We start from the raw sequence: 12,694 nt of genomic DNA, 5'->3' as shown, positions 1-12,694 counted from the left end.
TTTATTTATTTATTTATTTATTTATTTATTTATTTATTTATTTATTTTTAAGGCAGGTAACTCCTTGATTCTGCACAATTAGTTGCTGGAGCATTCACTGGCCACAGAGGCCTGGTCATCATGGAGTCTGTGAAGTCCTGCCAGGTGCTCAGCTTAGGGGGTCAGTGCCCCTGCTGTCAGAGCCCCTATGCCCTGTCCTGATCCTGAGGCCCCCAAGATGACCCACAGGTCTGCCTTTTGGGGGGTCAGTAACCAATGCTGATTTTTCAATTTCTGTAATCCTTCTGTACAGGGCCCATTGAGGAATTGGGGGATATGTTGAAGCAAATCTTTTTATTTTTTAGATTATATACTATGCACAGTAGTCTTGGCCTTGAACAAAGTTTCAGGGCTCAAAATCCATACCTTGGCAAAAAGACAGACGCCACTGGCTCCTCTGTGTTAGCTCTGGCTCCCTGGCTAGGCTGAGGGCTGTGGCTCAGGAGCATCCAGTGAGATTAGAAAGCTCTGTGGACTCCAAACCTGTAGCTCTTTCCCCTCAGGCACAGAGCTCTGCCATAAAGCATGAGTTCATAACCTCTAAGGTCACAGGGCTCCAAAGAGGCAAGCAGCAAGTCATTCAGGGGCACACATCAAGGCTTGTTAGTGGATTCATGTCTGAAATGTTGGGATTCATGCATTGCATTGCTTTACGGCAGTGGGCCTTGGAGGGGAGCAGAGGAGTTCCACACTATTACCAGTTTAGTGACCTTGTTTATGGAAATTACAACCTACTCCTCCGGCCTGGAAGGGAAACCTACCACCCCCTCAAACACATCCCACCTTGATGGTCCTTGGGTGGACTGGAAGTTAAAGTTTGCACAGGGAGAAATTGGCTTGTGAGGCCCCAACTCTCCTTATCACAGTTATCTTCTTGCTGCTTGTCTGCTATCCAGCCTGCACCCCGGCCAGACTGTCTTCCCATAGAGCTCACCCACAGGCATCACCCTGCCCCTCTCTGCTCCTGTTCATTCAGGAGGTGTTTAATATCCTTTCTCTTCACAAAGAGTTCCTACCTTAAAATTTTGTAGCAGTGTGTGTGTGTATGTGTATGTGCTCTGAGTATCATTCTTCAGGTACTACCTGGCTTTAGTTTTTGAATCCAGATCTCCTCTGCAAGGCCAGGCTGGCTGCCTGTTGAGTACAGGGCATCTCAGGTGTTCTTCTGTCTCCTCCCCTCCTCAGTGCCGGGATGATTAATGCATGCTGTACCATGTGCCGCTGTTTTACTTTTTACATGGTTTCTGGAGATCAAAACCAGGTCCTTGCACTTTATCAACTGAGCCATCACCCTAACTCTAATATTTTAACTCTATCTCGTTAATGTTCTGTCCTCATACAAGGATAAAGGGTGAAGTGACCAGGTCTCATCACTCTATTCTTTAACTCCATCTTTTCCAACCTTCAGTACCTGGTATTTCACTTCCAGGGTCAGTGTTTTATTGTTGTGGGACATGTACACACACACAGGATTGGCCCTTCTGTGTTTGGCTCATTTTACTTAACATAAGGACCTCTATCTGGTTCTGGCCATTCCATGGCTAATTACAGGATTCCTTTATTCTTTATGACTGAGTAATGCTCCATTGTTATACACAGGGTATTTATTTTTGCTGAGGGTCCCAGGCTGAACCTGTGACTTAGCTAGAGTGAATTGTGCTGCAGTACACAAGGGCATGTAGGCACGTTTGATTAGGCATGCTGGTTCAGTACCCTCCGGTTATGTACTTCGAAGTGGGGAAGCTGGATCATACAGTGGACCATATTTAGTATTTTCAGGCATCTTTGTAATGACTGTTCTAATTCCCATTTCCGTCAACATGTGAGCATCCCTCTTCACCACATGCTCATTAGCATTTGTGTGTCACTTTGATCCTAGCCCTCCTAACTGGGGTGAATGACACCACACAGTGGCTTTGATTTGTAGTCCCTGATGGTTAACTCAGCACTTTTTCCATGTTAGCCATTTGTATTCTTTTGAGAAGTGTCTTTGTCATAATTTACTCATTTTTTTCTTATTCTTATTATTATTAATTACACTATATTCATTTTGTATCCCCCATAATAATTTACTCATTTTAAAACTTAGAATGTACATCTCAGATACAAAGTTAATAAACTGTAACAAATATTAAAAAAAATTAAAATTTAATTAAAAAATTAGAATGATTTTTTTTTTTTAGTTCCTTCTATTTTCTAGACAAAGACCTGCCACATTTAAGGCTGGTATATAATTTCTCCCATTCTGTAGCTGTGTCTTCATCTGTTGATCCGTTTTCCTTTACAAAAGCTTTGTAATTTGAGGTCATCCTAGCTGTCAATTTTTGCTCTATTTCCAGTGCTTTTGGCTCCCTGTCCAGAAAACCACTGCCTTTAACAAGGTCACGAGTTGTTTTCACTGTGTTTTCTTCCAGTAGTTGCAGTGTTTCAGGCCTTAAGGCTTAGTTTAATTTGTTTTTGTTTTTGCTTGTGTAGCGTAAGGAGGATTATGTCTCAGCCTCCTACATGGGTTGAGTTTCCCCAGCATCATTTATTGACGAGGTTGTTGTCATTCCAAAGTGCATCTTTGGTGCCTCTGTTGAAAACTATCGGGATGTAAATGCATAGGCTTATTTCTGGGATGCAGTATGTTTGACAGTTTATGTACCTATGTTGTTTGGGCTTCTATGACTTGATAGTATATGTTAGAATCAGATATTGTGATGCTCCCAACTTTGCCGTTTTCACTCAGGACTGCTTTAGGTACTTACATTATTTCATTTTTATTTCCAAATTCTTATGAATTTTAGCATTGTGTTGAACCTCAAAAAACATTAATTTTGCTAATCCATGGACAAGGGTGTTTTTTTCCATCTTGTATGTGTGTGTTATGCAATATCTTTCATGAATGCTTTGTGCTTTTCATTGTAGATAATTTTCTTCCTCTATTAAGTTTATCCCGAGGTGTTTTTTTTTTTTGTTGTTGTTGTTTTTTTTTTTTTTTTTTTTTTTTTGTATCTCTGTGCCTACTGTAAACTGGATTTTATGGATTGTAGTAATGGTTTCTCTCTGACATTCATCCTTGATTTATAACTAGGCTATTGATTTTTACAAGTTGATTTTTATATCTGACTACTGAGGTTATCAAGTATGAAGTCTACTTTTTCTGTGGATAGAATTACACCATTAGAATAGAGGAAGACTTTAATTTTTCCTTTCATATTTGTTTGCATTTCCTTTCCTTCTCTTGACAAATTGCTCTAGATAAAACTTCTTGTATTATGCTAAATAAGAGACATGAAGGTGAATATCCATAGATGTGTCCCTCTCTTTGAGGAAGTGCCTTCAGCTTTTTCCTACTATGTGTGACACAGTTGTGGGTTTTTCATACATAGTATTTCAAGTATGCTACTTCCATATATATATAAACTCTTCAAGTTTTTTTTAACATGTAGAGTTGTTGAATTGTGTTATGCCTTTCCTATACATGGATGTTTATATAATTTATATTCTTTATTCTATCACTATGATACATGATGTTTAGGTTACATGTATAAACTATCCTTTCATCCCTCAGATGAAACCTCTTGATCACATTTTTGTTGAGAATTGTTGTGTCTATTTTGTCATAGTTATTGGTCTATAGCTCAGTGTATGCCTGATTTTCTTAAAAAGCAATGCTGCTATCATAGAATCAACTTATAAAAGTGCCCTCTCTTGAAAACTGTGGCGTAGTTTGAGAGGATTGGAGTTAAGCTCTTCTTCAAGAGTTTATCCCCTAGTTTTGATTAAGCAGTGAGGCATATATACACCACCCCTGCCTAGAATTGCAAGGGGCCATACAGGCAATGGTGGAAATTGAGCTCCGTTTCGGACTTGGAGTTGGGAACCCCTACAACTCTTGTACCCTCTCTTCCCAATCTGGCTCCACTCCTTTTCAGGTAACCGTCTTGGTGTTACTTGACTTGATATAGTGTCCGTGGACTGTCCAGATTCCTATTCCTACTACTGCTTCTAGAAACAGCCTTCTGACGGTTCATTTGCCCTTTCCTTTCATCTCAAATTCCGAGACAAATGCCTCAGAATTTGGCCCAAAGGACGTGTGTTGTAGCAGTCCTCTTCATATGTACCAAGACACTCTGCTTGGAGGCCTGCCAGGTCATGATAGCTCTTTGGTATCCTTCAGGTTCATCCATATGCAGACCGGAAGACTGAAAATTCTTCTCGTCTCTTAAATTTCTTGGCAGGTAGAGTATTTTTTCTGTTGTTTTATTAACAGATCCCCTTATGCTACTCATGCGGGAGGGACCCTGTTCATCGAAGCTACTCGATTACTCTTTGCTAAAATGTGAGGAGGTATTTTTTTTTGCTAGGGAAGGGAGGCAGTGAAGCCCATTCCTGACAAATTCCACTGGCAGAGTAGTACATTGTACTTCCTTTCAACTAAATATTAATAAAGGCTTAATTTGTCTCATTGGGAAACCGTGAAGGTAAAGAAAGGCCAGTTTAAAATAGCTCTGGCTCTCAGGAAGGTCTCATACACTCTTGTTGCGTAAGGGCCAATACCATTTTATGTGGACGTTGCCCAGAAACCCAACCTGGCTACTAGGCCTGCAACTCTCTGTGTCTATGAAACAAGCTCTTTCTACACTTATTGGACGGCTGGCAGTGCATTTTTATAATACCTTGAAGGTAATCAGAAAAAATGCAATTATACATTTGTGTTTAAATTTCATGTAGTAATCTCAGTGCCATGCATTTCTCCTTTATTTCCAGGTAAAAGTAAGGATTACCTTCACAGAATGTTTATTACAATAATCTTTTATGATATTGGTACCATCTGCTTTTGATGTTGTAATTCTCTTAGTTAACCATATGATTTTTCAGCATTAACCAAACATCTGTTCTGGGTGATCACACACATTTCAGGCATCATACATGTTCTCTATTACTGAAATGCATTCCTAGCCCAAACCTTTAGGTGGCTGTGGGTTTTTTTTTAATATAGTTATGTTAGCCATGAACCCCCTTTGCATCTTAAGATTATTTATTTATTTATTCATTATTTTTGGCTTTTTGAAACAGGGCTTCTCTGTGTAAATCTGACTATCCTGGAACGCTGTAGATCAGGCTGGCCTCAAAGTCAGATATCCACCTACCTCTGCCTCCTGGGTGCTGGGAGTAAACGTGTGTCCCACTGTCACCCGGCTATTTATTTCTATGGTTTTGCCTGCATGTATGTATGTGTACCATGTCCCAGAGTATAGAAAAAGAACATCAGATTTCCTGTTGCTGTAGTTACAGATAGTTGTGAGCTGCCACGAGGGCGCTGGAGCTGTGCCCAGGTCTTCTAGAAGATCAGAGTGCTCCGAACCATATCTGTAATCCGAGTTGTATCTTGAGCAAAGGACATCCGATGCTTAGGCTGGTGACAGTTTCCACAGATTGGAGAGGGAACGCTTACCAAAGCTAGTTATTCCAATACGAAGAATGATGGATACGGTTTTGTGCTATGGAGCAAGTTGCATTTATGATACTTTTTAAACACTAACACACTGAATTTTCTCAATGGCCCTAATAAACAGCAGTATACCAGGTTAAGCATAAGAAAGTGAAAAGGGGAAGATAATTAGCTATATTTCTACACTGGAAATTAAATTAACTGTGATGGGTCTTTGCCTACATCTAAAATAACATCAAAGCCTAAAGCAAAATTTCAAGTGTTTCTTCTCTGTATGATATTTTCACTTTGGATAACTTCGTCAACCAATCCCTGTCTAAAATTAAAAAAAAAAAAAAAAAAAGAAAGCAAGCTTTTTTTCATCTTGACGTTCATTCACACCAACATTTTAGGCTTCTGGGTATTCTTCTTAAACCTCCTTTTCGCAGTCAGAGGCTTTTGAGGACCGTTTGGTAAAGGGGGCATAGAAGGACAGGTGGTGGGTCCCGAGAAAACCACGGTGTACGCATGCTCCGTCGAGCCTGGTCTGTTTTGGGTAGAGGGTTCTCCTCTTAGAACCTGTTACCTTGCCTTGTGACGGAAGGACAGGGCTCAGGGAAAGGACCCACAAATGAAGCCTTTCCTCTATTTGTTCCAGCTTGGGAGTCATACTGGACCACTTCTCCGTTTGTCTTGAGGACTTCGGTCACCGGACTCCCCAGAGCTCATTGTTCTTCCTCATAGAGCCGCTCATTGATCCAGCGTTAGTACCAGATCCCTCCTCCCTCCTCCAAAACCCAACCTGCCTTCAAATGCCAACCACAGTGGTGGATGCAGTGACCCAGAAGTATAAGCAATTGAGTGCCCCTTAATCCCCCAGTCTTCTCCAGTCTGGTCACTTCTTCTAGTCTCTGTACCATGTGCTTGTTTGTGTCACACATGGGCAAATGCCTGGCGCGTGACTACAGGGCTGGCCTCTGAGATGACTGCCAAGTTGCAAAAGCAATCATCTTTTCTCTGTGTTGGCACCAGAAAGAAGTCCTTAAGTTGTGATCACACTTTGCAAAACTGCCCTTTCTGTGTGAGGAGCTAGCAGCCCTGTTGGGGGAGAACTCGGAACAGCTCTCATTTCTTTGTGGCTGCATCTGATCCACCTTTTCAGTGCACAGCAAATGTTCATGCTGAACAGAAAGCACGCATCAAAGGGCCAGACTCCTCACCCCCCCCCTCCAAAATTCCGCAGCCTTTGTTGTCACTGGAGCTGGGTGGTTATTGAACTTTGCAGACCTGCTGGGCCAGGAAAGTGAAAACACCCTCCGAAGCCAGCAGGGGTGGTGCTGTGTGCCTGGGAGATAGGGCTGTGCATCCAAAGGCCCGGCGGTTGCCATGGCACCCTGACACAGAGATCATTCCTTATGAATGTCACTGAGGTCTGTGACTAAAGTTGTTTATGAGTCAAAAGTCTCATGAAACTACAGGAGGAGAGGATGACTGCGCCTCACAGGCTGTGGGAAAGAAGATTGGAGCTTCAATGAGCTCACATGCTCCCTAACACCCTCCGCCCCCCACCTCGTTTGCTAAGGAAGATCATCTTTAAATAGGACATGTGGCGCAAGGCAGTCTGAACAGACTGACATTGCAGTCATCTCTATGCACAAGACAAGAAAGTATTTTAAATCATACACTGCTGGCTGTAGTTTTCCTGGGCTTTGTGGCTCAGGCAGCAGCATGGAGCTGAGCTCCAAGGGGCCTGGAGGGGCAGCTTTCTGACCATTTGGCTTATTCTCCCTCCTTTGTTCCTCCAACATGAAGGCTTACCGCTTTTCAAACCATAGTCTTTGCATCCAAAGAGGACAGATAAGGTCATGGGTACCTCCTCTTTCCTTACAGAGAGGTTTGAAATAACAGCAACTATTGTTACTGTTGGAATATGAATGTATAGAAATGCTCAGCTGAGTGTGTGAAAATCATAGCAGAGAAAGGCAAAAGAGGCAGCTATGGAGGGTATAGATTTTCTTCTATTCCTGGAGTATCTCTCCCACCCTGAGATAAAGGACATCTCCTCTGATATTTGGAGGTTAGAGAAAGAAAGGAGACCAAAAGATTTCTCCTTTCAATCTGGAAAAGAGTGGGGGAATGGGCACCCATCTTTTCCTTTCTCCTACTCAGTTGCACAAGACTAGGCCAAGATGACAGAAGTCCCTGTGAGGGAAAGGTGGGGCAGACGAAGGATGGTGGAAAGTGCCAAGCACACGCTACTGAGATCTTGCCCTTGAAGTTCAGGTCTCAATTGTGTTGGTCTCACTATGCGGCCATGGCTGGTCTGCAACTCACTATTTAGGCCAAGCTATTCTTGGATTTGCAGCAACTCTCAGGAGTGTTGGGGATTACAGGAATTTACTGTCACATCTTGTTCTCAGACCTCTTTTTATAAGTTACACTATGAATCTTAAATGGATGGCATAAGAAAACTTTGTTTTGAAAAAATGATTCCTTTCCCATTCCTAGTTGCATTAAACACATAGGAACCAGCTTGGGAAGTCTCCCTCATCACTTACACAGGGGGGGCATTCTTTCCCCTGAAGCCCTCTCCAAGATCATAAGAGCGTCCTACCTCTGACACAGTACAGTTGAGTTGGAAGATCTGCCCTTCTCCTTCCACCTGCCTCACACAGAGTTTGCAAACCAGCTCCACTGTGTTCAGGCTGAGTCTCTCCAGAGTGAAGGTGCAGTGGAGGTTTCTTTGAGAGCCACTCCAGATATGGTAAAATGGAATTTCCTGGAAGACATGGGCGTGGCAACTGCAATGAAGAGATGCTGGATGTACCCATCAAGCAACTGCTGCTTCTCAGTTTTCACCTCATCCAGCCTCATGACTGTCCTGTGTACAGATATGGTCTCACATCTCTTTGAACAAGAAACCAGAGGTGCAGAGAGGTTAAATGGCAGCCAATGTTGAACAGTGAGGACGTGGATGAGATGAGACTGGAACCCACTGAATCAGGCTATAGGAACCACACCTACCTGAGTGCCTGCCTCTCATTTAGAAAAACAACACAGCTACTATAGATGAGCTGTCTGAAAAAGTGCAGACAGCTCCTAAAATAAATCCTCCAATACCATCATTTCTTATTGAAATAATCCCCGATGTGACATAGTGGAGCAGCAAAGCTAGCCCCAGGATGGAGTGATGGTTCCACATCCTTGAATGTTTCTATCCTCCCTTTGTCCAGGGCAAGGGCAACTGAAGCTTGCCCTAGTTGCAAATCCTTCACCACAAAAAAAAAAAAAAAAAAAAAAAAGTCCTTGGCCTATGAAGCACCGAGTCCATACCAGATGCTTATTTGTAAAAATCCAGACCATTGCACAGAGCTAATCCTATACTCTTGTGGTAATTAAGCCAAAGAAAGGATTCATGAAAGAACATGGTGTTTAGACTGACATTCTAGTGCCAAATCCAGAACCACTGAGTGACAGTGTGCCATTCACTGACATACCATGTCAGCCACCAAACTCTGGTTCCTGCAAAGTATGAGTGCTGTGTTAGCTAGCAAGATGGAAGATCAGTATACCTCAGATCAGATAATAGTGCCCCATTTCCTTCTACAGATGCATTTTAGGTTGTTCTTATTGAGGCAGTGAAAGTTGACAACTAACTCACTAAAACTAAAGTAACAGTACAGTTATTATAAGAATACTTTAAAAAGTATTCCTTTAAATACGCTTATTGGGCATTTTTCAAAACCCTGGCCCCATACTGTTTTGGAAAAATAAGTATTGGCACGGAAGACATTGGAGATATCTCCAAGAAAACTCCATGGCCACAAAATCTCAATCATCTATCTTATATCTGTCTCCAAGCAGCTGGTGCCTCTTGGTTGCCTTACCTGATACTTAGCCAGCAATTTGCTCTTCCAGAGGGAGTGGGCGACATCGTGAATCGACAGGCGCAGATTGTGGACGCTGCCTTTAAAATGAAGAGCCTTGGGTTCTTCCAGGAGTTGTCCTCCCATCTGCCTCTCCAGTTGCAGAACTTCCTACAATGACATGTCCCAAGCAGAGGCGCATTATTGGTGGACCTGCCTGATTTCTCTCAGAGCTCTCATCAAGTAAATAAGTTTCTTTACCATGTCTGGTGGATGGACTACCGTACTTAGTAAATGCCACGAATCTGCCACCCGTGGGTCTGAGACCCTCACCACCAAATCCTGATCATCTTGCATGGGCCTCAGTCCCATTGACAAGTAGCCTGTGCAATCTGCATCACACCACATGGGAGGAAACACGGTAGGATTTATTTATTTATTTATTTATTTACTTATTTATTTATTTTTTTATTATTTTTTGGTAGTTGACAAGAACAAGAGACTGACATTGAGAATGGGAAGAGATTCTAATACAAGAAAAATAGTGGTAGAAATATAGGTAAACAGATAAGCAGATTTTCATTGAAATTTGAGAGAAATAGGCTGATAATTAAAAGGCAACTTTCTATGTTATATTTGATAAAACCAACCAATACAAAAATGTGGACTGTTTTAGACATTTAGTCCAGTCTCGTATTAAATTATGTACAAAAAATGAAGTGATAAAAGTTATAAAGTACCTAAGTCATAGTGACTAAAACATTGGTGCCCATGGTGACACACAACAGAAAACCTTGAGGGGCATTCATTTGATGTCCACCTGGGGACAGTAATGGTTCAGGGCTACAGAGGAAGGGTCCAGTGAGCTTCAACCCTGCATAGGATAGCTTCAAACCCTGCATGAGGATGGCAGGAGTTGGCTACCTCTTCCTCCCAACCTGACACCATAAAGCAGACTTCTCCACCATCAACCCTGGTAAGAATTTATTACCCTGACAGTTATCAGGCTTCACCACTTGTTTGGCCTTATAAGGTCCCCTCCCGCTGCAGTCCATGAGCATGCAGATGAAGCATCGTCAAACACCCCTGCTCTGGCCAATGGTACATAGCCACATACACCTTACCCAGAGACCCTGACCACCTCCTCAGAGGCATAAATACCCACTTCACCTCCAATAAGCTTAACCAGTTCTCTGAAGCTGTACCCAGGTGTGTGTATTGCCCAAACATTCACCACCGTGACCAAGCTCATGCCCTTCATTCATCCTCTCTCTGCTAAGCTTTTCTCCCTCCAACCTAGCTCGAGTGTGCAATGGGCCTGGTTACCCCAAAGGGGAAGTGGACATAGGTCAGCATCCACCTTTGTCCAGAGACAGAGTTTGTCACTGGCCTTGACCTATTCAAATAAACTAGGCAGGGAACCCCAGAGGTTGACCTTTCTGTCTCTCTCATTTTTAGGATTGCTAACATGTTTCATTTACCATTTTTGTTACATAGGTTTTCGGATTTCATGGTCAGAACTTTACCAGCTGAGCCTAAAAGAAAGATATATATCCTATTAGAGAAAAAAACCTTTGGCTACAGGTAACGAAGATTTTAAGCAACAGTTTCTGAACCAAACAGTTACTCAGATTAAAGTTTAAAAAGAAGAATACCTTATCTCTCAGAAATTCTAGGTGAAGAAAACCCACTCCAGCCCTTATTTACAGCATAGAGATGTAACAGGAAGACAAAGGCTATATCCATTTCCATTCCTCAAGCTACTTAATGGAACTTAATGAAGCATTTCCAACTACAGCTGAAATTATCCAAACAGCAGCACACTGTAAGTTATCAAGATCAATGCACAAATGGGCCACCCTTGTACTTCACTCCTCTCATGCTATCAAAATTCTAATGATGAAAAAATTGTGTAATTCATGATTTTTTAGAAGTGGGGATCCAGGGAAATAATGATATTTGTAAATAACATAAAGTAAAACATGGTTGTCTTTTGTGGTGATATTTCTTTTTTTAAATTTCCCTCTTTTTAAAAAATTAATAATTTATTTATTCACTTTACATCCCAATTGTACCCCCTCTTTCCTCTCCTCCCAGTTTCACCTTCTCATCCTCTTCCCTCTCCCCTATTCCTGAGATAAGGGGAGCTTTCCCCCCACCCAACCCAGCTCATTAAGTTGCATCAGGACTGAGAGTGTCCTCTTCCCCCTGTGGCGATATTTCAGCAAATAAAAGGAATTTCAAGAATACAGGCATTCATTCAGAATGCCATCTGTGTGCACCCAGGAACAACCACGGTGTGAAACACAGAGGGACCACAGAGGACAAGTTGGCTCCATCTTGCTAGATACCCAGAGATGCATGGGCTTTGCATTTGTTGAGAGAACACTGAGCCACACTCTGACAATCTAGTCACTACTGAACATCATGGACAAGATGCCAACAGCTCAGTGAAACTGCTGCTTCCTGGGTCTTAGCTTCCATCACTACCTACCTAAAGGTCCTTTGAGGCATAGGAAATACTAGGATAGTGGGGAACATGGTATCGGTAAGGAGTCCTCTAATTAGTGTCTAATGGAAGCCATGAGGCAAGACCCCTCTGGCCCAGAGAAGTGTGTGGTCCAGATGTCTGACAGTATTGACCTGCTTTCTTCAGTGGCTGGGGATGAGTAGCTATTACTTGTGACAGGAGCTGAGCAGCCAGCTAGCCACCATGACACAGATGCCATGTCACTGTCCTCAGCTGTGCTTACCTCAGTAGACTCCCAAGATAGCCAGTCGGACCTACAGATCTAGCCACAGTCACACATAGCCACTCTCCCAGTATACCCTTCCTGACACCGTACACCCCATTCCCTGGCAAGAATCGTCTGTCAGCCTATGGAACAGGGAAGAGATGTGAGGGTTAATTGTAGTTGCTTCTGCTTCAGCAGGAACACATAATGAGCTTATGTTGATCATGTTCAGTGTCTAGTTAGCATAATAGAGAAAGCTGATGTTCCCAGTGAACCTGGCACCTGACAAATTCTAAAGCTAAAATGATGTTTGTTTATAAGCCATTAGAAGAAAAGAAACATAATTAGAAATCTTTGAGATTACAGTCATGCCAATCAATCAGTTCTAGCTTCTTTCCAGTATGCCCTAATTACCTCATCAAGACATCTAAAGAGCAATCGATAGTAATTATCTGATTACTATAGATCTTCATTACATCCAAATTATCTCCCTGGGATGTCTGAAAGAAGATGCATTGTATTCTGGGAGGTAATTGTACCCAACAATGTAGAATGCATATCCCATCTCTACAATCAACATAGAATGCCAGAAGACAGCACCTTATCATTATCAGTTTTCTTGGCAGGATGGACCA

The 12,694-nt window shown here is 42.3% G+C and overlaps 1 protein-coding gene across 1 annotated transcript in view; it reads right to left on the bottom strand.

Moving 5' to 3' along the window:
* Window positions 1-12,694, bottom strand: part of Unc5c (unc-5 netrin receptor C) — a 307,297-nt gene that overhangs the window by 2,986 nt on the left and 291,617 nt on the right. Inside the window, exons 13-14 of the mRNA XM_055628168.1 lie at window positions 9,346-9,495; window positions 8,073-8,237 (exon numbers count right to left, since the gene is read on the bottom strand). Coding sequence (XP_055484143.1) covers window positions 8,073-8,237; window positions 9,346-9,495 — 315 coding nt within the window. The remainder of the gene's footprint in view (window positions 1-8,072; window positions 8,238-9,345; window positions 9,496-12,694) is intronic.

This window comes from Psammomys obesus, unplaced genomic scaffold, assembly GCF_907164565.1.
Source record: "Psammomys obesus unplaced genomic scaffold, mPsaObe1.curated_primary_1811, whole genome shotgun sequence".
Taxonomy (NCBI): domain Eukaryota; kingdom Metazoa; phylum Chordata; class Mammalia; order Rodentia; family Muridae; genus Psammomys; species Psammomys obesus.
The sequence above is the reverse complement of the archived record's forward strand: the minus strand, read 5'-3'. Positions and strand labels throughout refer to the sequence as shown.